The sequence below is a fragment of the Chamaea fasciata genome, unplaced genomic scaffold (assembly GCF_029207755.1).
Source record: "Chamaea fasciata isolate MVZ Bird 193981 ecotype frontalis unplaced genomic scaffold, bChaFas1.0.hap1 SCAF_3, whole genome shotgun sequence".
Lineage (NCBI taxonomy): Eukaryota > Metazoa > Chordata > Aves > Passeriformes > Sylviidae > Chamaea > Chamaea fasciata.
The window spans coordinates 110,535,304-110,562,174 of NW_027094088.1; the positions used below are offsets into that span (position 1 = coordinate 110,535,304).

Sequence of the window (26,871 nt, forward strand, 5' to 3'; positions counted from 1 at the left end):
GCAATGTGGAATGTGGAATGATTTTATAATCACATATGTTCATAAATACATTTATATTTATCATAACATATTTATGTGTTTCTATATTGAAACAAATATAAATTTTTACATGTTAAGCTAATAAACATGTTCTCGGCATGATCTAAAACTAAGTATATAGTTCAACATAACTACCCCAGATGAAAATATTTATTTTCCAGTTTCTTACACACAGTGTCAGTTAATAACTTTTCTTCTTTCCCAAGAACTGCACTGTTTTTCCAAAAATTCACTAGGAAATGAATATGTTCTTTTCAACTAATTATTTTAACTAAGCACTATATTATACTCATGCTACATATCCTGAGAACCCCATGGTGCACATAGTGTCAACCACATGTGCTTTGAACTTTGGTAGAGTGATGACATCTATATCAAAGCTATGCTTTATAAATGAAGATTTTTCATTTTTTGTCTCAGCAATTATTTTGTGAAATGCAGCTTTTGCGTGTAGCAACCCCTTGGCCCGAGCTTTCAACACTTTTAGCTTCATTAAGATAAAATGCTCTATTAAATCATTGTCCTGAGTGCACTAGGGTTGAAACTCGGATGGCTATTTGTGCACCTCCTGCTGATTTTTGGTGTGCATGTCACAGAATCCTAGAATCCTAGAATGTTTTGGATTAGAAGGGATGTTAAAGATCATGTTCCACCCCCTGCCATGGGCAGGGACACCTTCCATTATCCCAGGGTGCTTCAATTCCCATCCAGCCTGACCTTGGACCCTTCCAGGGATCAAGGGGCAGCCACAGCTTCTCTGGGCACCCTGTGCCAGGGTCTCCCCACCCCCGTGGTTAAAGAATATCATCCAGAGACCACCTAAACCAGAACCCTGTCCAACTTTACCTTGAATGTCTCCAGGGATGAAGCAGCCACCGCCTCTCTGTACAACCTGTTGCCAGTGTTTCACCACCCTCATTGTAAAAACTTCTCACTCATATCTAATCTAAGTTGACCACCTTCTTATTTAAGACCACCAACCTTTGTCCTATTGCAGCAGGACCTGCTAAAACTGTCTGCCCCCATCTTTCTTAAAAATTCCCTTTTAGTACCAAAAGGCCAAAAGGAGGTCTCCCCATACCCTTCTCTATTGTACAAACATGTGGCAGCACACCGCCCTGAGCCATCTCCAGAGCAATTGCATTTTGGGCCAAATGAGCCAAAATTGCTTGCTTCTTAGTGTGACCATGAAAGCTGTCAAAGCAGACAAAGACTGTCAAAATTTAAAAGCACGAAGAGGACAGCAAGCCAAGCTAGGGTCACACAGGCAACATCTGAGTGCTTGTCTGATTTAGTAATGCCACTGGAACACTGCTAATTACCAGTTTGTAATTTTTCCCAGTGTTTCATAGGGGACTCAGACTAGTCTGGAATCACACCATACCAGATGCCACATAGACACTTCCATAGTTCCTGACACTGAAATGTCAAGAGTCATTACAAACGAATGAGTGGAGGGGAAAAGAAGAATTAGCCTCATTTCACAGGGTAATCAAGTGACTTCCTTACTGTGAGGGTGCTGAGGCCCTGGCACAGGTTGCCCAGCAAAGCTGTGGTTGCTCCATCCCTGGAAGTGCCCAAGGCCAGTTTGGATGGGGCTTGGAAAAACCTGGGATAGTGGAAGTTGTCCCTGCACATGGCAGGGGGTGGAAAGAGCTGGTCTTAAAAGTCCCTTCCAGCACAAACCATTCCATGATTCCATTCATTATCTGGGACCTCTCCTCAAAACTTAGACACCTTTAGCAGTCCTGCTCGTGTGTCACAGTGACACCACTCCTGGTTCAGAGATGGCTCGTGTCCTGAAGCCCAGAACACAGACAGACAAATGAGAGTTTCCTTGGAAAAGGCCACGTCAACAGGGCCAAAGTGTGATGGTCCCCACAAGAACCCGTCTTTCAGTTATGCTTTTCCACCCCTGACATCAAAGCACAGGGCGATAATTCCCCTACTTTTCTCACAGCCCTTTTACAGCACTGATCCGGCATGGAAAAATTAAAGACGCTTTATCTGAAACATCCATGAAGGAAATCCTGTGTTTCTGATGAACCTGACTCCCTCAATTTCCTGTTTGCTGCACAGCTGTCTGCATTGGATGGGTCTCAGGGACATTTTTTTGGACATATTTGTGTACCTCAGTTGGAAGCCAGGTTCCTTGAGCTGAAACATAAGGGTCCCTAATCTTTTTAAAAAAAATTAAAAATCGCAGTGAAAACAGAAAGAATGAAAAGAAAACAAACCAACAAAGAATCTATCCTGTCATAACATTTGAGGTTCTGGTATTTGCTGGCCTTGGAGCAGGTTCAAGATAAATGAAGGAAATGTGTATTTCATTAAATGCTAATATTTGGAAGATAAGAGGAAAAAATGATGAAATGCTCCCAAGAACAGTTGCGAGGACAGTGCCTGTGTGTGTATAAACACAAATGTTTGCATACACACAAACAGACCATCGTGATTTGCTGTGAATCAGAGCAGGTCTATGTAGGAAGAACAAGGAAAGGAAAAAAGATACCTATTTTCACAGGTCATTGCTCTTCGTGTTCATGAGAAGGGATTTTACACTTCTCACTCTCCATCTCTTTCCAGAACTGTAATTAAAACCTTCCACAAAGTGGATTTTGTTTAGCTTTGTTTTGTTTTTTTATGGTTTTATTTTGCTTTGCTTTGCTTTGTTTTGTTTTGGTTGGTTGGTTTTTTGGGTTTGGGTTTTGTTTTTTTTTTTTGGAGGGGGTGGTTTTGGGGGTTTTTTTGCAAGTGAAACTTGATCTTATAAATAATCATTGAGTTACACAAAAGCACACACAAAATCTCAATCCTACACAAGCTAAACTGGGCTAGGTGCTTTAATAACTCGGCTGGTGAGTCAACACCCAACCAGCTTTTTCCTAGTGGATGCCGTACTTGCTGCTGGTTAAACTCCAAGGTCTCTTCTCCATCCCACCCCAGAGGACTCTGTGTAGTCCCTTGGCTCCTGCCCAACCCAGTCCATAAAGTCAGGACACAACACATGTTTGCCTCCTGGGGACACAGCCCTTGGGCAGCAGCAAGGGTCACCAAATGCCCAGAATTCTTTTGTTAATTAGCAGATGCAATGCAAGGGAACTAGAATGTGGGATTTGAGGCTCCAAATACTCAGGAAAGCATTTGATGTCTGTGCTTCAAACAATGCACCAGAGTGGGAACTGAAATTTTCACAAGCAATAGACAAGGCTTAGATCTTTCAAAGAACATGAAAACATAATGAATCTAAGCAATTTATTTTCATAAATAGTTTTGGACACAATTTTTCCACAAGGACTGTGGATTGAAAATAAGTCACTGACCAGAATTGTTTCCCTGATAACCCTCAACCTCTACTGCAAGACCATAGATTTTAGAGTTTAGAGAATTGTTTTTAACATACACCAAAGAAAGCTTCATTTTGCTCATTGCAGCTGAACCATTTCTGAGCAAACTTTCAAACAAAATCTTTCCCCAGGCATAAATCTATCAGGGAAAAAGAAAGGCGTCTAGTGTAGCAAATAACATAAAAGTAGAGGGTATGAAATAAAATAAAATATAAAAGTAGAAGCAACTGAAAAGCAGGTGATATGATGAAACGTTATATTGTGGGCTGTCAAACTGTGATCGCATTAAATCAGTGGTACTTTCAGAACAAGGCCATTGATCCATGGCAACCTTCTTGCAGCTAGACAACACCTGCCAAAGAACTGATTAAATGCCTTGGCCTAGATTTCAGGTAAGGTCAACCAGCAGCGAGGAGACAGTTTGGGAAGGCAGTAGGGGTTTGGCTTTGGACAAGGCCTGTGAGATCAAGTGCAACTGTAAATGTAACACTGCAAAGTGCCTCTAAACCATGTCCCTCAGTGCCACATCAACATGTCTGTCAATGCCCGAGGAGGGGACAATCAGGAGGTAAAGAAACCAGTCCCACACCAAGGGGAAGCAGTACTATACTGGCTTCCTAGCCCTGCACCAATGTACAAAAGTTTTTTTCCTTTAGTTGAGATGCAAAAATGGAGTTTCTTTCCAGAGAACTTTTCTTAGCAGCCAAAGGACTCCAACTGGGTAACCCGCTTTGGGGGGACTGAGAGGTTCACTCAAGGAGTTTTTCTTCACAGACCCAAACTTTTTTAAACCTGTAGGAATCTATTACCTTGAGGACTTATCATTCTACTACTTTTGTTTAAAATTGAAAATGTGTTTACAAGGACTGGGAGGGAAATAACACACAGATATATCTGCACATGCTCTGCATGATTACATAAATCTCATGCTTGAAGAAAGCCAGCTAGAAAAAAAGAGACAGAAAATTGATGTATATATATACCAATAAATTGACTGTTTGCCAGATTTCCTGGTACATTCTGCAAAACTCAGGAATATGATCCACTGGGTGCCAATCCCGTGGATCTCTGTGGCGTTCATTCAAAACTGTGTCCCCCACAGGCTGCCCAACACCTTCCAAAATTGGTGAGAAATCTGCTTTTCCATCCACAGGCCTTGATCAGTCCCATAAAGAGAGGAAAAGAGGAAAAGAGAGAGATATCCCTTGGTGTTTGTGCCTGCTTCTCTTTCAAATGGAATTAATGGTGGTTTAATGGGGTATGAAAGGATGTTTTACTGGAAAGAATGAGGAACAATTGTCTAGCTCACGTTTCATTTCACAGGTCATTATTGCATTAAGAAGTAAATCGACCAAGTCCGGTAAATAACAGTCTGCGTTTTGCCCAAAGCTTCAAACCAACAATCTTAGCAGTCACCAACTAATATCTTTGTCATTTTTAACCCTTGCAGGGATCTGCTGGGGGCTAAACAATTATAGTCTTCACCCACCCCTAGCAGGTAAGCATTATTCATTTTATTTCTCATCCCTTCTTCCTGCAAACCCCATGAGACTGGGGTTATTTTTTTGCATTGTTGTTTTGTTTATTAGCCAACCTAGCCAACTGTGTGTCTGGTGGCCTTGAAAAACAACACATATTTTAGTGACTGCTGCAGGCATCTTTAAACAGGCTGCTTCCTCTGCAAAATTAATTGTTGCAAAATGTGGTGCTTCCCCTGTAAACCTCTGCAAACTCCCACTCAGCAGTTTAGTTGGATTATAGATATGTCTCTAAGATCTAAAGAGGAAATAATGTAGTTATGCTTGCAGGATGCAGGATGAAATTCACATTTCTTTTTCTTTTTTTTTTTCTTTTTTTTTTTTTTTTAATTGCATAAACACAACCATCTTGCCTCCTTAAAGGTAACAGCCAGCAAGCCTGGAGAGGGTGTTCCATGTAGATGCTGGTTTTTGGTTCCATCACTGCTTCACTGGAGAAACTCACTTCTCCACTTCCCTCTGTTTCACCTGACACATTGTGGCTTGATTTTTAAAATCAGCAACTTCTGCAGCAGCTGCACCAAAGGCAGCGTGGGCAGCAGGTCAAGGGAAGTAACTCTGCCCCTCTGCCCTGCTCAGGTGAGACTCCACCTGCAGAGCTGCCTCTAGCCCTGGATTTCCAGCACAGGAAGGACATGGAGCTGCTGAAGCAGGTCCAGAAGAGGCACCAGGATGATCAGAGGGATGGAACACCTCTGCTATGAGGAAAGGCTGATAGAATTGGGATTGTTCAGCCCAGAGAACAGAAGGCATTGGGATGATCTAATTGTGGCCTTCCAGTACTTGTAGTGAGTCAAAAAGAAAGAGAGAGAGAGAATAGTTACAAGAACATGGATTGACAAGACAAGGGGGAATAGATTCAAATTGAAAGAGAGAAGGTTCAGATTGGATATTAGGGAGAAATTCTTCCTTGTGAGGGTAAGGAGGCCCTGGTACAGATTGCCCAGAGAAGCTGTGGTTGCCCCTTCCCCGGAAGTGTTCAAGGCCAAGTTGGATGGGGCTTGGAGCAACCTTGGATAATGGAAGGTGTCCCTGCCCATGGCAAGGGGTGGAACGAGATGATTTTTAAGGTCCCTTCCAACCCAAATTGGTTGTGATTCTGTAATTCCTCAAGAAGATGCTGGAAAATTTCTGGGTGGTGTATTGTAGGAATAAAAACTAAGAATGGACTCAGATTCATGGGCATCACCAAAGCAGGAATGATAAATAAGAAAGAAACAGATCCTTGGGAGAATATGAAGGGTGTCTGAGCTTTGAGGAGCGGTCTCAGATAAGGAATGGATTCACAGAATGGATTGGGTTGGAAGGGACTTTAAAGATAGCTCATTACAACCACCTGCCATGGGCACAGACACCTTCCACTATCCCAGGTTGCTCCCAACCTTATCCAGCCTGGTCTTGAACATTTACAAGGATGGGGTAGCCACAGCTTTTCTGGACAACGTGTGCCAGTTTTGGTTCCGTGGTGCTGTAAACTCCACTCAGACCCTGGACACCATTTTCTATGGAACTCATCTCTACACTTTCATGTTGAACATCCTTTCAAGCTCATCGGCATTCCACAAGAACAGGCAGACTGGATGACCAGGACCAAGCACATGGGTTGAGACACAATCTGTCTTTCCTCCCCAGTGGTCACTCTCTGTCTTCATCAGTAACATTTAGAAAGTCCAGATTACCAAACCTTCCTCCTACAACATCCCGGCCTTTGGACCCCAAGTATCACTGTCAGACCTCAAAGATTCCTGCAGGCCAGGAATATCTTTCCAAAATTTTTAAAATAGGTGCTGAAAGGGCCATTTGAAGTTTTTTGATCCATTCTCCACCTGCTCAGGAAAAGATCAGCTCTATCTGATTATCTAAGGATGTTATCACTGATAAGGACTCTGCAACTAACTCGAGTAAGCTATGCCCATGTTTCTCTGTTTTTATTGCAATATTTCCTCCCAACACATAAAATTGTCCTGATGATGCTTCAGACCATTATTTCTGATTCCACAGATTTTGAGAGCAATTTATTTCTCTTCAATCTCCAGCAGTCTCACATTTTTGAGGGCTGTTCCTAAACCTCTCTTCTACCTTTTCTCAAGACCAAGCCACCCAGCTTTTCCAGACATTCCTCATATCTCCTGTTTTCCACATGCCTAATAATTCTTTTCACCTTTAACTGTCAGTCTCCTAAATAAATCCATGAGTGGTGTGTCTATCAAATATACAGGTTTCATGGACCACCAATGCTTTAAGAATCACAGTTTAAGAAACACTACACTGAAACAGAAGCGTCATCATGTCAATGATATAAAAGCTTTTGTTTGTGTTGCAGACAACATTTATATACAGAAAGGGGGAGAGCTGGGTTTAAAATCCATAACTAGAATCCTATATGAAGGTGACAAGGTACTGAGCCCCCAGGGAAGAAAACAGGCTCCCCAAGATTCCACAGACTCTAAAAATGGTGGCATTTTTCTAAATAGCTCCTTAAATACAGAAGTTGAGTTTGGAAAATTAAAAACCTGTTCTTTTATCCTCAGGGTTTAAGGCTAAAGGGAGAAGCCAAGAATTTTCTGATAGCAAGAGTAGGCACAAACTATTTGTTGGCACATCTTCAAAAAGGATTGCTATCCTAAGGGGCAAGGTTATCGCCCATTGTCAGGGACCTGACTTCATAATCAGTTTTTCCAAAATTAATTTGGATAATCATTCCTAATAGATATGTACACATATTTTACATTTTATGCAGCAGAACATCAGACTGTTTGAAAGAACCTGAGGAATTTAAAAAAGAAGCAGAAAGGGTAGTACGAAAAGCTAAACTCCATTTACAGCAATAAATGTGCAAAATGGTTGGGTTTGCCCAAGGGTTTTTGTGCTTCATCAGGAGAAAAGAATTTGATACCCGTTTGATGGGAACAAGGAAATAAGTTTTGATAGGTTTATACAATTGTACATATACAGATATGTAATCTGTGCGTGTATATACATTGCTCCATGTTGTTCATATGGAAAATGAACAATGCCATTCATCTCACACATCTTAGCTTCAGAATTAAGGAAAAAGCAACCCTGAAAAAGGAGAATAGTTGTCTATTAAAGTCTGAAATGCACATGACTTTGAGGAAAAGCAATTTATTTTATTTCAAAATGGACATGTGGCATGGCCACCTCAGCCCCAATGCTGACCTTGCTGCTCCATCCCCAACTGTGCCCAGTTCCTCCATGAAAAAAGAAAAAAGAAATCATGTAGAGGAGTGGTTTTCCTTGGCAGAGCTGCCCCCTAAGGAAGTCTCATGGTGGCATCCAGATCATAGAGTCACAGATTGGCTTGTGCTGGAAGATGCCAAGAAGTTCAATACATTCCACCCCCCTGCCATGGGCAGGGACACCTTCCACTATCCCAGGTTGCTCCAAGCCCCATCCCACCTGGCCTTGGACATTTTCAGGGATCCAGGGGCAGCCACAGCTTCTCTGGGCAACCTGTGCCAGGGCCTCACCACCCTCACAGGGAAGAGTTTTTTCCATACCTCTTATCTAAATGTGCCTTCTGTCAGTCTAAAGCCCTTCCTTGTCCTGTCTTCTTTCCCAGCTGATGGATTTTCCACCCACAGAATTGTCCCTCACACTGCTGTACCACAGTTCTCAGAGCTGATTGTTTAACTCAATGTGTTCAACCATCTCACCCCTGATGAGCCACCACATAGACATCAAAGATACAAAAATAACTTAATTTCCCTCTGGTTTACTTTAAACTTTGTTCTCCCATGAGCACTACAAAATCGTCCTAACTTTATTCTCTGCTTTGGTCTCAACTTAATTAAGGTCTGCTGAAGTCTTTACCAGAGATGTGCTTTCAGGAAAATTAAGAATTACAAGCATTTTCTGATCATATTAGGTTTGGTTTTTATGAAAGAATAGTTTGGTAAGAGCTTTTTTAGTGTCCTCCATTGCTACTTCCAACCCATTTTGCATGGGCCATTTATTGCAGAAAGAGCAGATTTCTATTTGTGAACAGCAACAACAAAAAAGCTCCAGAGAAAACAATCCTGACATTGCATTGTTTCGTTCCTTGCAGATCTACCAAACCTGCATTTTCATCTCAGACATCTTTAATTACTGAATATGATTATGCATAGCTAGTGTGGCTAATCATGTTCCTTGGAATTTTATTTATTTATGGTGCAACATTTTCACCCAGCTTTAGCCCTAACTTATACTGCCAGCCTGTGTCTCAAAATTCTATGCTTCCCCAACTAATATTTGAAATTTTCATTCAATAATTAAAATTACCAGAAGAAAGAAAATTTTACAAAAAATCTTCGACCTATAACCAGAGTTATTTTGGACTTCTTTTTACCTACATCTGACATTTTTTCATATTTCTGAAGAAATTAGCAAACTTCTGCACATTCATTTATGACTTTTAACTTCAATATTACAATTTAAAGGGGTTTTGACAAAAGTTTTTGATAAAATTGAGTGTTGAATGTCTGCATAACTTGCTTCAGACAAAAATTTACATATTAAACACTTTCCTCTTTATTATTTAAAAATGTATTCATTACCTCTAGAGAGTAAGCAAGACTACTGAGCAATTTCACAGCTCTAGATTGAAAATGACACAAGAAAATATAATCTCAATGATTTGCTGGACAGATAAAAAGTTCAGTTGTCCACAATGCACTGATCCTCTCACCAATAGATTAACACTAAAGCTGATTCAATAAAAAATTAATCTGTTTTTCTAGAGAATAATTTTTAAAACTGCTTTTTTTTCTTTCTTTGGTTTATAATTGTAGTCAGAATTTGAATGTTCAGTAATGTCCCAAAATATAGTCCAGGGATATAATTTTAGTAAAAAGTGCTATGTAAAATACACTTTGGGCTGTTTCTAGTCAATGTAACCATAAAATTCCACCTGCCTTAACATGGTGGGGTGTTTTCAGATTCAGAGTCTGGCTGTCAGGGTTCTGGAAGGATAATTTTTAATTCAATGACTGACCTTGGGCAAGTCACAAATTCTCTTCTTCCTGGAAAACTAGTGGCAAAATAATTGTCCATCCCATAGGGGTATTACAGACCTGAATTTCACTGATTCTTCTACTGTATCCAAAGAACTTACAAGGAGTTGTCAGGTTTGACTGTGTAAAGTAGCAAATAGATTCCATTATTCACGCAAAATGCACAGAGCACATGTTTACAACAGCAAGAAAACGTTGCATGAATAAACATCAGATAGCCCAGAGCTTCATCATCCCCCAGTAAATCAGAATCAGAGAGGACTGAAGGAAGGACACAAAGTTGGTGAAAAGGCTGGGATACCTCTCCTATGGGGAAAGGCTGAAGGATTAGGTGTGTTCTCCCTGGAGGAGACAAGGCTCAGGAGAGAATCCTGTCACAATATTCCAGTACTTACAGGGAAGCTACAAGGAGCATGGGGCTCTCTCTTCACAAGGAGACACATGGGGAAGACAATGGCCTACAGGTACAGCTTTCACCGGGAAAGGTCTTATCTCAATATAAGAAATAAGGTTTTTCACAGTAATAGCAATCACTGGGTGTTGTAGTTGTTCCATCCCTGGAAGTGTCCAAGGCCAGTTCAGACAGGGCTTGGAGCAATTTGGGATGGTGGAAGGTGTCCATGCCCATGGCAGGGTGATGGAATGGGGTGATCTTTAATGTCTCTTCCAAGCCAAACCATTCTGTGATTCTATGGTGTATTGGAAAAATACCCCCAGGGACACAATGGAATCTCCATCACATCCTCATTTTGAGGTTTTCAAAATGCAGTTGGACAGAGTGACAGATAATGCTCCTTTCCCACAAAAGGGTGGACCAGATATGCCTTTGAGTCTACTTCCAATCTGATCTGCTTTATGATTCTATGATTATTCAATCCAAATTGCCTTAAATTGTACCTAGAATGTATCAGTCAGCAGGAAGAAAACATACATCTACATGCTCAAGACTAAAACTTGAAAGACTTGGTTTCATCTCTCCGATTCTGTGTCTTACCCATGACATGAGTCAGTCTCTCTTTGGTCACTGGAGGGGACATTAGTAAACTCTAGTGAAAGATGTCCTTGCTCATGGCAAGAGATGGAATGAGATGACCTTTGAGATCCTTTCCAACCCAAACCATTCCAAAATTCTATGGTTCCATGACAACGCTGGAGACAACAGGGGTGGGGACAGATGGATATTCTACTAGTTTGAGGTCCTCAGCTACATTTCCACCAAGGGAAGACAATGAACTTTGATGTCTCTGGAAGTCATCCCAGATTACAGATGTGAGGATCTGTGATAACAGAGTCCTGTGAACACTGCAGAAAGCCAGCAAATGGCTGATCCTTCAACTACACAAGGATGGTTCCATCAGCTGCTCTTTGTGGAGCTGGGGTTTTAACCTGGGCATAGGAATCAGTTGAATACACAAACTGTCCACTTATCCATAATTCCTCATCAAGATGCTCCTGTTTACAGCTAATTCTGCTGTACAGCTTATGATTCTGGTATTTCCTGTATCGTGGAACCATTTAGTGCTCCAGGCCTGGCCCCAAGCTCTTTTGCAAGAGGCTTGCTCTAGACATGAGTTTTAGGAGAAAAACATTTTGTCATCCAAAAATGGCAGCTCAAAGAGATTTAAATAATTATAAATTCATGTTAAACTCATTAAATTGTTTTGGATAATTCAAAAAATGGTGCTTTGAAAGTTCATCATAAATTATTTAGGGAGGAGGGTGTTGGAAAACATTTAATTTTAAACTTTTGCAGCATTATATTTAAAAGAAAAAAAAAGACTAAAAAGGACTCCCATATTAAAAAGTAATTATGCTTTGTTGGACTCAAACCTACTTTTGTTGTTACTCCTTTTTTCTTGCAGAAGATATAATAAGAGGAACAAAAATCTTGGATCTGTTCCCTCCTGTTTTGTTCTTTTTTTTTTCTGAATTTGTGGTTTATCCAGAAAACTAAAACTTTATTTTGAAGTGAACAATTCTGCTTCTTCGGAGAGTCACAATAAAAAACTTGGTCTAGAAGCAAAGAGCAAACTCAGTGGGTAAAAGTTTGGGAAAACAAAGGGGGGAAAATTGGTATAGAAATAATAAATTTCACAATTTCTATACTGATTTCATCTTCAATAGAAGACATCATGTGAATGAAGGAGCATTAGTATCACTCTGAATGATCCCTTGTGCCTCAGTTAAGGCTCTCCCAGACCCTTCCCTGTGATATTCCTTATTCTGATAAAACATCTCCATGATTTTTTGTCCCTGAAGTCTACTGAGTGTTTTGGTTTGCTCCCCGCAGAGTAATCAGAGTATCTAAAAATGCCTGAGGGACAGTAATTTCAATTTCATTGGCCAAACTAGAAGTTTGAAGTGAACATATTTATGTGTATCATAGAATCATACAATCATAGACTGGTTTGGGTTGGAAGAGACCTTAAAAATCATCCTGTTCCAATGCCCCTTCCAAGCCATTTTATAAATTTATGACAAAACCACCATCTTCAGAGGCCTTGAAGCATTGTCACACCAAAGGGGAATCTGGTCCCGCAGAATCATTAAGGCTGGAAAAGACCTTTAAGGTCATCAAGCCCAGAGAGAACAAATGCCACCATGCCCACCAAACTTTATCACAAAGGGCTACATCTACTTGATTTTCTTAATGCTCCCAGGTATGGTAGCTTCACCCCTGTCCTGGGAAGCCAATTCCAGTGGCCAACCACCTTTTCTGAGGAGAAAGTTTTCCTAATATCCAACCTGAATTTTCCCTGATGCAACTTGAGGCTATTTCCCCCTGACCTACCACTAATCTCCTGGGAGAAGAGGGCAATCCTTCTTTTCAGGGAGTTGTAGAGAGTCCCCCTGAGCCTTCTTTTCTCCAAATTAAGAAACTTCAGCTCCCTCAGCAGCTCCTTATATCCCAGGGCCTTCTCCAGCTCCTTTCCCTTCTGTGGACACACTCCAGCCCCTCAAAGATTTTCTTGAAGTGAGGAGTTCAAAACTGAACACGGTGCACGAGGTTTGGCTCATCAGTGCCCAGCACAGGGGGATGATAATTGCTCTGGTCCTGCTGGCAGGAGATCAGTGGGAGCACAAAAGTTGAGTTTTTCTCCTATTTGTCTATCCTGGGAGTCTGCATTGCACTGTGGAAAATACTCAGTGCTACAACTTTCCAGAATGAGAAGGAAAAAAGAGAAGAAGATGACCACGAATACCACGAATTCACCTCCCCATCAAGTTGTGCCTTTCCAAATGTCAACCTCAAGACAAAAGGAACCATAGGTCAGAATGAGAAATGCAGAGGAATTTAACACACATTTGTGAAAGGAAGGGGGAAAAAAACCCATTCAGATTCAATTTTGTCATGGCTTCAGAGGCAGGCAACATTTACCATATGCTGTTACCTCCATTTCACAAGGAGATAAACCCTATGGAGTGAAGGTTGTACCCTCAGTGCACTTTAGATGGTGGGGATTCCTCTTACACCTATGACTGTGTGCTAGGATATGCTAGAAATGGTGGGAATCTGATTAAAATCCAGGTTTTGTATGCAAATATATTCAGTAATACGCAGGTGCTAAGTGGTAATAGCACTAGAGCATTAGTGCTTGGATGTGATTCATAATTAGGGTGGAAAAGGTACAGTAAAAATCAGTGTTTGCATCTAGATGACACATTAATCAACCCTGTAAGCAGCCAGCTAGAGCAGGATCCTTAGAGGAAAAGCCTTACACATATTGTTTAAAGTTCTTGTTGTGTTTAATCAGTTTTAGAGTGTGAAGGAAAACAGGATTAATTACAGTCCCTCCCATCAGCCTCCCACACCAGCAGAGTCACAAACTATGAGTCTCTACAGCAAAATGGCTGCCATCAGCAGCAGGCACAGGGAATGCTAATTGTAATTAAAGAGTTTATTTGGAATCAGAGAGCTGAGTTTTAATCAGGATGAGAACGGAGCCTTGCTGTGGGAGCCTTCAGAAAGTGGTTATTGAGCAGAATGGGCCTTTTTTTAAACAGAGAGGGGTCGTCAAACTTCTGGAGTGGGTTTTCAGCTTGATTATCTCCTCAGTGGGATGTGGATGAAAATCCTTGTGGGGCCAATTACTGGTATTATTTTGCAGTTTTGTGGTATTTTTATGGCGTGTGCCCCTTAATGCTCTCAGAGGAATTTCAAGGGACAGGTAGAATCACCAATCATGGAATGGTTTGGGTTGGAAGGGACATTAAAGATCATCTCGTCCCACTCCCTGCCATGGGCAGGGACACCTTCCACTATTCCAGGTTGCTCCAAGCCCTGTCCAACCTGGCCTTGGACACTTCCAGGGATCCAGGGGCAGCCACAGCTTCTCTGGGCACCCTGTGCCAGGGCCTCCCTACCCTTACAGGGAAGAATTTCTTTCTACCATCCAACCTAGTGGGTCAGACCCTAAAGAGGATAAAAATGCCGGGTGAAATGGCACTGCAAGAATCCAGAGTGGCACTGGTGGGCACAGAGCTGCACACTGAGTCACCCCAGAGTCTTACACCACAATTCACTACATCCTGCCTGGAAAGGAACCATACAAACTGGGACCACCATGACCTCAACCTCAGTTGCAAATCTCAGTGAAAGTCACATCTCATGGCTTAAAGTTTGCAAACACTCCAATTAGCACATGCACTTACCAGCTTCTGAGTAGAACTGTGCCCATTCAAATTCTGACTTTGGGAAAACAGAGACAGGTGGTTCCAGATGCAGGACACCTCCATCCAAATCCTTGAAAAGGGCTTTCCTTGAGCCTTTGCATCTCTCTTCAGGGAGCACAGCATCTTCAGAGGTTTGTGCACTGGTAAGTAGGGAAGGTAACATTATTATTAGTGGCTTGGAAAAGCCAGAAAAGCCTATAAGTTTCTATTTAAGTCATCAACTACTGACTGCCACAGAGGAAGATACCTGTAACAGGAGAGGTGTGTTGAGGAGAACTTGTGTCACTGAGAGAGATATCAGATAGCTGAGATGAAAAATTTCCTAAACAAGGGTCTATATTGACTACAGAAGGAGGTCAGTGTGTTTCAGTAACATGCCTAGTTTTTGGGTGTGTCTGTAATTCAGTGAGCTGAATTGCTTTAAATTGCAGATTGACTAAAGGTTCAACACCGCTTAAAGGAACTGGTGAATTGAGCATCTCACACCCACAACAGAATTCAATAAGGTAAAAAAGACTTCTACTCCAGTGAAGTCCATGGAGACATTTTCAGATCACTGCAAGGATTCACATTAAACTTTGAAGAAAATGGAGAATTTTTTGGTCTCAGACTGAGAAAACCCAATTGCTGGTACCTTGAATGGGGCAAACATGTATAGGCAGAGATTTGCAGTAAGGGCAGAGGAACAAAAAGGCCAATCCCTCCAGTCAAGCCAGCTCAAAAGAGGTGGAGAACAAAGACTCCTCTGATCCTGACTGTTCAGTTCTTGACCATCTCTCAGTAAATCCAACAATTCTGCTGGTTAGGTCTACCAGTGGGACAAGCAAAGTGATTCACAGATTTGCTATATTCCCTGATGTTTCTATTTCCCCTCTTGCTCCAAGGCAATGCTCATCTTGTCTTTGACAGGACATATCCATCAAGATATCCCTTCAGGATGCTGAAGCAGAACAATGCAGACACAACTTGGATCAAGCTCAGTCGCTGCAAAGGTGGATTAAATATTAAATAAATGCATACAGATATTGCATGAGGAGCACTGGGAGATGCAGCCACCCTCAGAGGCTCAGCAGCCTCCCCAGGAAGCATTCAGTAATCCATGTGCATTCCTCACATTTGAAAACCACTAGCACTTGCACTGGGTATTCAGCAGCTCACTACCAGCAGAATATTGTGGGATGGATACAAGAGTGAAACATAATGGGAGCTGACAAGCTGGACAGGGCTCAGAAATCTACACGCAAACTAATGCCCAGAGCAAAAAGCAAAAATACTCAGAATAAAATAAGAAATTCTGGCAGAAGGCTGGAGGGGCTCTAAACATAGCAGTGTGGGACACCTCCAATTATTTTTGACTGGCAAGTGGAGTCCATGCTGGAAAATTTTTTTTGCTACTTCAAGGCTTTCCTGACATAGCCTCTGCATTGTGTTCAGTGACTGCAATAAATAAATAGGCATGTGGTTTCCATTGGATGTGGTATGTCTAAACCACTGCAACCAGCAGTGACTTAAGGTTAGAGATGAAGTCCTCCCCTCCCTCCTCAACACTCACCGAAGATATTCTCCCTGGGCAGGAGCAGTTCTGGCAATCATTTGACATCTCACAGCCTGCCTTGTGCTGATCAACATTTATGATGTGATCTCACAGGCACAAATCAAGCCATGCTTCCCCAACCAAAAGGACATTCCCTGTCTCAGGGTTTTTTCCTGGAGGTCCTGACATTTTCTGAAGCCTGAGGCTGAGAAGTCAGAGATGCTCAGGATGGGGGGTTAAGAAATGGGATATGTGAGGCTTGTTTTGCTACACAAATGTCAGGAAAAGGAGAAATCCAAGAGGATTGGTCCAGAGATGCACCTTGATGGAATTCAAAACTCAAATTGTAAAAGATTGCCCTTAACTAAATTTGGTGGTGTTTTTTTTCCATTTCTTTTTTTTTTCCCCTATATTTTAGTTTTTCTGTGCATGTTTGTTTGATGTCAGAGCTTGTTCATTTTTGTCAGACAGGAGCAGTAGAAAAGCAGAGATGAGGGGAGGGTAGTTCCAAAGCTGTAGGTCCTGGGGGTTTTTTTGGTTTGTTTTTTTTCTTTTTTTGAAAAAAGATAGTTCAGGACGAAGTATTTTACCTTGTTGGATGAAAGTAGAACTTGTCCTTCTCACTGACATGTAACATCCTTGATGTCTCTGCTGTGATGAGAGGCATGATGCCTAAATGATCAGCATTTGACATGATACAGACATCCCTGTCTTCACTGTAGCAGCTCTTCGTAAAACCAGTAAAGGTGACTTCTGCCAGGGATTAAGAGAAGATCAGTCAAGGAAAAGTGGTTAAAAGAGTGCCATAACTAGAGATAAGAAAGTTGATTTTTTACTGTGATGTTTTCCATGTTAAATTGCTCCCATATATATCTGTACAAATTATTTTTAAATCAGACTAATAGCATTTTTTGTAGATCTTCACGTGGCTTTAGGATACTCTGTGACCAAATTATATCTATGTTGACACAAACCAAGTCATAACCATAGGAAATGAAATCAAAAAAATAGTCACTGAGAAAATTCAAAAAAAAGGAAAAGTATTTAATACATTTTTATTTGAATAAGTAAGGACCAGTTAAATAACGACCTGCCTTGAATGGTTTTTCTACTTGCTAGAGATTAATATAAGACAAGCAGGGTGTGATGACACATACTTGGCTTTGGCACTCAACTCTTGTGCAGCTCCATAATCCATATTTTGCTGTGAATTTTTTTGTGAGACTCTGCACAAGTGTATTTGCCTTTCTCTATCTCTCTTATTTTTCAGTAAAAAGGGGATGATGAATTTTCTTGCAAAAGTAAGTAGCAATGAGGAATAAAGTCATGAAAAGCAGTGAGGTATTTAGATCCCACTATTGCAACCAGCTATCAGTGTTCTGCTATATGCAAATATTGTTTTGGGGACTGAAAAATTAATTTGATATAAAGATCCAGGATACATAACAGACTTCCATTCCTCTTGTGCAATCTCTTATACCAATAAAGGTCATAACTGCTTCTGTGAGTTGTAGTTCTCATGTTCTGTGACAATTCTATCCAAAGTGTGATATTCACTTCTCAGATTTGATATCTTTATTTAGGTGGGGGTAACAGTGGGTCAGAGAGATGAATCAATCTGAAAAGTAACGCAGAAGGAAGGTATGTGTGAGGTAGAATCTATACATTATCATGGGACATAATTTTCATGGAATCATAGAATCCAAGAATGATTTGGGTTGGAAGGGACCTTAAAGATCCTCTCATTCCAACCCTCTTCCATGGGCAGGGACACCTTCCACTGTCGTAGGTTGCTTCAATCCTCATCCAACCCAACCCTGAACACCTCCAGGGATGGGGCAGCCACAGCTTCTAGGGGCAACAAATATCCTGCAGTAGATTCAGGAAGTGAAAAATATCAAATAATATATTTTTCTTAATTAAACTGTATCAAGTTGTAGAATAATTCTGTTACCAATTTCACTGAGGCCCTGATTTCTCCAACCTGTCCATTTGTGGGAGGCTGCAACTTCAACTGGAAAAATGGAAATAATGAAGAAAAAGAGTGACAGAACAGTCTAGCCAGTGGAGACCAAAGACCGACCTTTCAACTTCATGATTCCCAGGGCTTTTGGACAATGCCCAGTTTTGTGCCAGGGATCCTCTGGCCTTTGGCTGGGAACAGTGGTAAATGTGGGCCATAAAATCCCAACACGGCCTCTTAGGGGGTAGTGTGGGGGTCGGTCCTGGGCTGTTGGATCAGCTGAGTGAGGCTTGATCCTGTCTCTGAGGCAGTCAAAAGTTGAGCTTGTTGCGACAATGACAGAGTTTTTAATTTCTATGGACGTTTTCCCCGTGTAGCATCGCTCAGCATAGATACAGTGCACCACTGCCAGGAGCCCCACGGTGTTGTCCACCAGCACCACATTTTCCACAATAACGCTGCCTCCAAGGTGGAGCATGACACCATAGTCGTAATTCTTATAGGACAGAAAGCCTGTGACTCTAGTGCAGGTCTGAAATCCATCTTCCTGGTACAGGTGAACGCCATGGAGACTTGAATGGGCCACATTTCCACTGCAATAGTCTCCATCTGGCAAACATTCTTGGCCCCTGACATGGAAGCCAATTCTCTCAGATCCTGCCACAGCATTGCCACAAAGGGAGACACTGGTGGCCAGGTTCACCTTGATGCCAGCAACCCAGTTTAAAGAACCTTCTGGCTGCCTGCTCAGAATGACAAGGCTCCTGAGGAGAGAGTGATTGTTCCCTTCTAAATCAATGCCAGGCCCAGTGGTGTTGAACACCACGTTATTGTGCAACAAGGTCCCATTGCTCTCGACTGCTTTAATGCCGGCTCCGCAGCTGCCACTAATGCTGGATGACACCACTGAGGACTCCTTGGATACGTTCCTGAATTCAATGGCAGAAAGCTGAGGAGGCCCGAAGTTCAAAATCTGAACATTTAAGAGTTGAAGAGCACCTGCAATGAGATAACTGGAGTGAAATAAAAGCTTATATTACATAAGAACAGGTAAGGAAAACCATGTTAACAACAGGCAGACGTATAACAGCAAGTACTTTGTCAGTGTATTGTAATGATGGGTATTTTTTCATAAATATATACAAAGTCATAGTAAAACCTTACAAAATACAGAGCAGCCCCTCCTAAAATATCCTCCATATTTATGAATTTTTAGTGGTGCTCTTGTTTTATACTTGCTGGGAGTCAGTTTGTTCTGACTTTCATAGCACATGTGAATGGATACACACGTTGCTGCACCTCCTTCTTGGGCAAAACCAGTGCAGTTTTTGCCCAAGACGATGATGACAGGTGAATTTTTGCCAGCCTCTTGATGAGAGCAGGTGAATCTCAGCTACCTTTAAACTCCATTCTGCTGGAACCCATGAAGTGTCCCACAAGCATCCTCCCTGCACAAGGCACATCTGACTGGATCCGCATGTTCCGCGTGAGGAGCCCAACCTCTGCGGCCAAAGGGATGCGTCTGCCATCTTCTGTGTCGTGGGCACGCCCTGGGGAGGTTGAGGGAATCAAATGTGATAAGTGTCTATCATACCTATAAACCAGGGCTTTGAGGGACATAAATCCTGACAGCTCGTCTGCAGAATCTGCGCTGACATTCAGGTGTGCTTCACCCCCAGCACAATCTGCATGCATCAACGCAAAACCAGAAAGGCCACCTGCCCATCAAATATTCACTGTGCACTTATGTTTTACCAAGATATCTCGTTTTTTAGAACAAGAAGGTGCTAAACCTTTCCCCTGAGGTGTGCAGGTGCCAAAGCAATGAACAGGTTCACACTTCACTTTTTTCCAAGCTCTGCGTGCTGGAGTTACTCTTCAGCACACTGCAGAGTTGATCTCCATTAATTTTCCTCAGGATCAGACTAATGTCAATGCGAAAACATTGCTACAGACTCTTACTTGTGTGTGTTTTCTAAAAGAATTTTAAAACACTTCTTTCAATGCATTTCTGAAGGAGACTTTTGCTCAAGTTTATGCAGCTGTCTAGCTTGGATTAATCTCAGGTGACTTAAGACATATTCAGATGTGATTTGGTTATCCAGACTGGTTTTATGCATGATGGAGAGCAATAGGCAAATCTCAAGTACAATTTGTTGTGTGTTTTATATACCTGCTTTAGGGAGAGATAAAATACAAGCGTAAAGTACGTATTGTATGTATTTTTCTGCTTTAATTATTGAGGGAGCTGAAAGTGACTGGCTCATGTGTGAGCATTTACTGAAGATATCTACATTTGGCAAGGTGAAACTCAGTATTTACCCCTTAATTGTCCCATCAATCCTATTGTTTCAGTTGTACCTAACAACTGCTGCAGTACTCAGGGGGTAAGAAGTAATTTCCCCTCATAATACACTTATTGTATCTACATCAGCTAAAAAGAGAGGCCTAAAAAGCATAAACTACTGGAAAGGAAGTCTAGATGCGCTATCCTTTGAACTGCACATTTTGTTTGAAAAATGCAATTGTCATAAAAAACTGTGCCATGGAGGCTACTGTTGATTAACACTGGATAATTGCAGAACAGGGCTCAATTCCATGTGAAGCTTTGATTACTGGCTCAGACATTTGCCATTTAAAACATGATATGTCTGGATCTTTTTATCCATTATGCTTATTTCTGTGCCTACTGGCTGGAATAAAGATCAAATTTAAAAAATATTGTTATGCACAAGAAAAATCCTTGGTTTGAAGGTTCAGATTTTGACCTGCTAAAAAATCTTTTTGCTTCTGTTAAATAGATGGTAATAAATTTACTTTATAGGCTGAAAAAAAGTAAATAAGTATTAACATTGCATCCCTTTTCCCATAAAAATATAGGTCCCATGCAATCTACACAGAAAATAGAGATATATGCAGATTTTATGTTTATTTAGATATTAATTTATAAATACATTATTTTCATGCCACGGAATTGATAAAATTTTGTACTTTAAACTTTAGAATGTAATTATTTTGAAATTTGAAAAATGGGTGGGGTTTAATTATTTTTAGGGTTTTGACATACCACATTTATTGTGCGAAGGGCCTAAAATCCTACATTTCTTTTTTCCTTTAAAAAAGGAAAAATTTCTTTCTCTCTCTGTGAACCAGCTCAACTTGAAACATTGGAAAGTTTTCCCAAACAATTCAACACTGAATTGATCCTATTCACAGAAATCTGTGTTTGAATCAGCAAGCTAAAAAGTATATGGAGAAAGAAACGAAGATCCCGCAAGAAAGTAGAATTGATCCTGTTGAGATATGAAATAGAAAGTCAATACTTCAGAAGAAAACTCTCAAACAAAGGAAAGAAAAATTCCATACCAATGTGCCTGTGCAGAAGATGTTCATGAATTCTTATATTATGACCATGGACTTCTTTAAGTGTAAGTACTTCAGCTTCATGGGCTTCATAGGAGGAAGAGCTGATCACAATATCCCCACCTTGATCCCAATCTACTTCATCCTCCACAAAAATCCTGAAACACCATGATATAAACTTAATGTCATTACACTAACGAGAGTTAGGCTCACAAATTTCATTAAAAATGAACTGTTTTGCTCAGGGATGTCTCAAAAAAAAAAAAAAAAAAGTCTACAGGCTATGCTTTAGGAAAAGCCCCTTTAGGGCTTTCTGCAAAACCAGATGTCTGAAATATTTGGGAGGAAATTAATCCTGAAGCATCTATTTCACACCATTGATTAACAACATATACAGCTCCAGTACAGCATTTCAGAGCTCAAGTTGCCTCCAAAAGACATATCAGACCATTTTTGGTGCCAGGAGTATTCTGCAGAGCTGAAAGTTAGCTGTGGATTTAAACAACCATGTGCAAGGTCATGTAGCTGCCTGCATTTCGCATCTAAGCTTCCACTAGAGCCTGTTGGTACAGTCATTACCAGTGAAAGACAATTCAGTTCTCTGAATTGGGAACTTCAAGCAGGATTTGATTCCCTAAACTGATTCCATCTCTTGCTATCTGAGGTATCCCAGGGTATCTAAAACATCAGCTGGCTGGACTGGTTCCTGGAGTGATCCTAGAGACAAATGTGCCAGCCATGGAGCGAGCCCAAAAGCATCTCATATGAGCCCAAAGACACCTCAAATGGGCCCAAACCATCTGTTTAGCAGCCTGAATCCTGCCCTTGGTAGCTGAACACCCTCTAGGCACCAGCACTTAAAACTCTGCTGGCTACTCAACATTGCGCAGAGTCCTGCATTTATTTGTTTTAATCTTGAGCTGAAGATCCCCTTCAACAGTTAAAGTTGTATTACCAGTTCAGAGGATTTTTAGCTTCACATCAGGAAAACAAAAGCGTTTAGTGACAGCAAAATGGATAATGATTAGTGTTTATCTCTATTTGACAAACACTTTGTCCTGTTACAGGGTGACTGCTACTGGCCAGGTGAGGATCTAAAATCCTCAGGGAATTATTGAGAAAAATGGGCACTGAGTGAATTCAGACAATGCCTCTGACAATGCAGTCTAGAGTGACAGAACTGCAGAGAGAAAATAGATTCCTAAAGGGATGTTGTCAAGGTTTTCCAGAGTCTCTTTCCCCAATATTTTTCAAAGATGAGTAGGTTCTGGATGAGCACTGAGAGTATACAACACCTGTGAATATTCAGTAGAGAAATCCACAAAAAAAATTTTTTTTTTTTTGAGGAATCACTGCATATCTTCTGAAACAGCAGGAAAGTCCTTCCTGAACTTATGACCTTATCCATACTGGAAAAGGATATAGAGCAGCTCCTCTCCTTCAATAAAATCCACTTCCTTCAGCTTTCATTTTCCTTCGGCTTTCATATTCCAGCACTCATTTACCTGTTTTCTGTATCCAACCACATTAACTCTTAGCTGGCTATTGATAGACTTTTAATGAAAAATAGGGTTTGGGTTTGCCTTTTTTTTTTTTTCCTTTATTTTAACAACTGAAGCAACTCTTTGTGCTGCATTTAATGTGCATGCATTAACTGCAAACACTTGCATCTTAGCACCTCATGATATTTCATATAAAATATCTGGGCAGCAACCCAGATCTAGCCTGGATCCATTTCATCCAAGTGTTTAACTGGCATGCTTCAGTCAAGAATCTGCTTACTCTGATCTCCCATCTTAGTCAGGGAAGGAGAAGAATTTCCAGAGGGTCATACTAAAGTTGCGGGGTTTGGATCAGGAACAGCTATACAGCAATTCCTAAAGAATTAATCTACACTCTGAGAGAGCTCACACACAACTCTGAGAGAGCTCACAACAGATGAGCCCTACTGGTGAGATCTTTTGGTGCTTCCACTGCTCATCTTTAAAATATTTCCCAAATTATTCCTTCCCTAAATGCAGACGCCTCTACCCTGATGGGAACTCTTCCAATGAGGCTTTGTTAGGCCTGGCTAAAAGGAAGAAAAAGGAGGGGAGGAGGGAATAAAGAGAGGGAAGGAGGGAATGGAGGGAGGGGTGGGGTGGGGTGGGGTGGGGTGGGGTGGGTTGGGGGGAAGGGAGGGAGGGAGGGAGGGAAGGAAGGAAGGAAGGAAGGAAGGAAGGAAGGAAGGAAGGAAGGAAGGAAGGAAGGAAGGAAGGAAGGAAGGAAGGAAGGAAGGAAGGAAGGAAGGAAGGAAGGAAGGAAGGAAGGAAGGAAGGAAGGAAGTCTCAGCTTGATTCACCCTTAGAATTTAGATTTCTTTAGAGTTAAAGTTAATCTGGGTTGGAAGGGACCTTAAAGATCATCAGCTTTCCCATTATGGTGCAATGTTCTGTTACCTAGGTTGGTTTTTTCCTATCTAGACAGAATTCAGAGCCCATCACAAAGAAAAAGAATAATGCAACTCACAGGAATATTAAACACCAATCATAGGAACAGGAGCCAAAATTTAATATTTGAAAGTGTATTTGGGCAAAATACCACCTTTCATTGCCAGGAGCAACATCAGTTCCCAGATGTGTCCAAGGCATCTTAGGATAAGCACTATAAATTTGCACCAGTCCATAAACTCCTGGGGGAAGAAAAAAAAAAAAAAAAAAAAAAAAAAAAAAAAAAAAAACAGGAAGATTTCAAAGGTTAATGGAAAATAAGGGAAAATGTCTTGAGAAGAACTAAAGCAATAACTAAATGTACGGAAATCTTTATACTTATTAAAGTATGTTTCTATATTTTATGAGAAGTGTAAGAACAGCACAAAGCCTCCACTCAAAATACAAAGTGAAGGAGCAATAAATCCTCAATGAAGTAAAATTACCATCACATGTACAGGCAAGAGAGAGGATATTACCACAGAAATCTCATTGACACAAATTAGAATTGAAGGAATTGCAGACAGCAATATCTACCATTAAAAAAATTTATCTAAATAAACATTTTAGGTAAAAAACTCCAGGAATGAAAGATAGAAATATTATGCAACTATTATTAATCTTTCTGGACAATGAATTTTTTTCCCCTCTGGAAAAGGGATCCAAAACCAGAGAACAAATCCAAAATACAGAAACTTTTCATACAGATGATACATTCCAGAGGATTAAAGGTTAACTCTAAAATATGTGTACTTTTGTTCGAGGTTTATCTGTACAACATAGTAACAGTCTCAACAGTTGTAGGTTTGGACATTACCAAAAATTAGTTTCCTGTGAAAAGTGGAATTCATGTTTCATACCAATACTCCCTGGGTGGACATTTATATCCTCCAGACGATCACAATAAATCCCTTCAGATGCCCGAAGAAGGAACAGCAGCTTTAAATCCCTTTCTAGGGGATGTTGGGAAGAACCTGCAATAAAGACAAAACATCAAACACACCACAAAAGTATCCATGGCTTCTGTGATGCTGAAAATGGGAGGGAAACTAGGGGAGAAATATGTGTGAATCTGATTTTAAAGAAATATCCAAACTGCTGAATTAGTATTTCATTTCTCAACCAGTTTTTGCCTTTTTGCTCCTAAACAATTTCACCAGTTGTGGGGTAATTGTGCATCAAGGAATGGAAAAAATGGAAAGATTGAGGGGAAAAAAAAAAAGTAGGGAAAAAGAAAGTGCCCAATAAGTTTTGGTGTGTGTAATGGTGATAAATCTGCACAGTACACTGTATTCCAACTTCTTCATTTCTTTCACCAAGGGTAGTTTACAGTTTCAGAGGAAAATGGTCCAGCACTAAACAGATACTAAGGAGGAAAAAGTAGGACAGTTTTTGCCCTGGAGAAACGTATGCGGAGTCCAGTAAAGGAGTTCAGCGTTCCTTTAAAATTAGAGATTAAATCAATTATGCAACAGAAAATTGCAGCAGATGTAGAACTAAAATATATACATGTATCTGTATAAAATTAGCTGGCCTGTCATGTTCTTTTAATATTTAAAAATTACTAGTTTGGAAAAGAGAGCTGATTTTGTATCCTAAAGAAATGCTTTGCTTTGAGAGCCTTTTTTTATTTAAGTGAAATCAATAAAACGATTCATTGTTCCCCACCAGCTTCTAACTGATAGCTGAGGATATTTAAATTCTCAGCTTTTTAATGGGTAAAAGGCAAAGAGTACAAGACTTGCATGTTCCCCATCTAATATATCCCCCACCAGTGAACACGTATATTCCCTGGGGACATGGAGGGAATTATCTTTCAGCGTCCATAGTCCAAACAAACCAACACTGATTTCCTTGTTTAAGCCCCCATAACTGTGGTTTGAACAGAGGAAAACCAGGAAGTAGGTTGTGTCCAAATATACTTTCGCGGTTTCTCATATTTTTTACTCCTGGTTACAAAGCATTTACTATTCTAGTTAAGTCAGTTAAAACCATCTCATTTATCCAATTCTCAGGTCAGTTTTAAAACCATTTTTAAGTAGGCTTCCAGACTTAACAATCACTTACAAAGGATTGGAGATGGAGATTCTATAGGATGAACTGGGAGTTCTCCCTCCCTTAAAAGAACTACATCTACATTTAGCTAAAAAACATAAATTTTATTCCAAAAAAAGCACAACATATTAAGAAATGTTACCCTTGTTTAAAAAAAGCCAAAACCACACAAATAAAACAATACAATCAGAGTGAAAAACAAAGGTCATAATAAAACTATTTATAATGGAAAATAAAATAAAATAAAATAAAATAAAATAAAATAAAATAAAATAAAATAAAATAAAATAAAATAAAATAAAATTCACAGAAATTCTTCAGTGGCTGAAACTGTAATTGGTAAATGATACAAAAGAACACAGGAGTCATCAATCAGTAGAAAAATTCTATTTCTTCTAAGAATTTTTAGAAGTAAAATAGGTTTAATACTTGCTTATTCCAATCAACAGTTCCATGGGCTTAAATCAATGGATTTCAGTAACTTGAATGCAAGTGCTAGCAGAGAGTTTTCCAGGAAACCCTTTGGACTATTAAGGTGGACTCTTCAATAATTTTGGGATCACTCATGATGTCTGAGAGCCCTTGAAGAAAGCTAATATTGTGCCAATATTTCAAACAAAGATAAAAGTAAGAGCCCCAGGTAATTACAGGCCTGTCAACTTGACACTGATTCTAGGGGAAAAATAAATAAAAATGGAATGTCCAACTCTGAACACAATTAATAAATCATTAAAGGTGGATGATATAATTAATGCCAATCAACCTGCTTTTACAGAAAAAAAAGGTCCTGTGAAACTTCCTTGTTATCGTCTCCTAATGAGATTACAGGTCTAGTTGATAAAGATAATAGCTTTGATATTGTATAATTAGCTTCT

At 40.4% G+C, this 26,871-nt stretch overlaps 1 protein-coding gene across 1 annotated transcript in view; it reads right to left on the reverse strand.

Moving 5' to 3' along the window:
• Positions 1 to 26,871, reverse strand: part of PKHD1 (PKHD1 ciliary IPT domain containing fibrocystin/polyductin) — a 237,385-nt gene that overhangs the window by 53,542 nt on the left and 156,972 nt on the right. The window contains exons 53-59 of the mRNA XM_066180094.1: positions 24,802 to 24,915; positions 24,057 to 24,144; positions 21,477 to 21,631; positions 19,508 to 19,660; positions 18,231 to 19,109; positions 16,738 to 16,900; positions 14,593 to 14,753 (exon numbers count right to left, since the gene is read on the reverse strand). Coding sequence (XP_066036191.1) covers positions 14,593 to 14,753; positions 16,738 to 16,900; positions 18,231 to 19,109; positions 19,508 to 19,660; positions 21,477 to 21,631; positions 24,057 to 24,144; positions 24,802 to 24,915 — 1,713 coding nt within the window. The remainder of the gene's footprint in view (positions 1 to 14,592; positions 14,754 to 16,737; positions 16,901 to 18,230; positions 19,110 to 19,507; positions 19,661 to 21,476; positions 21,632 to 24,056; positions 24,145 to 24,801; positions 24,916 to 26,871) is intronic.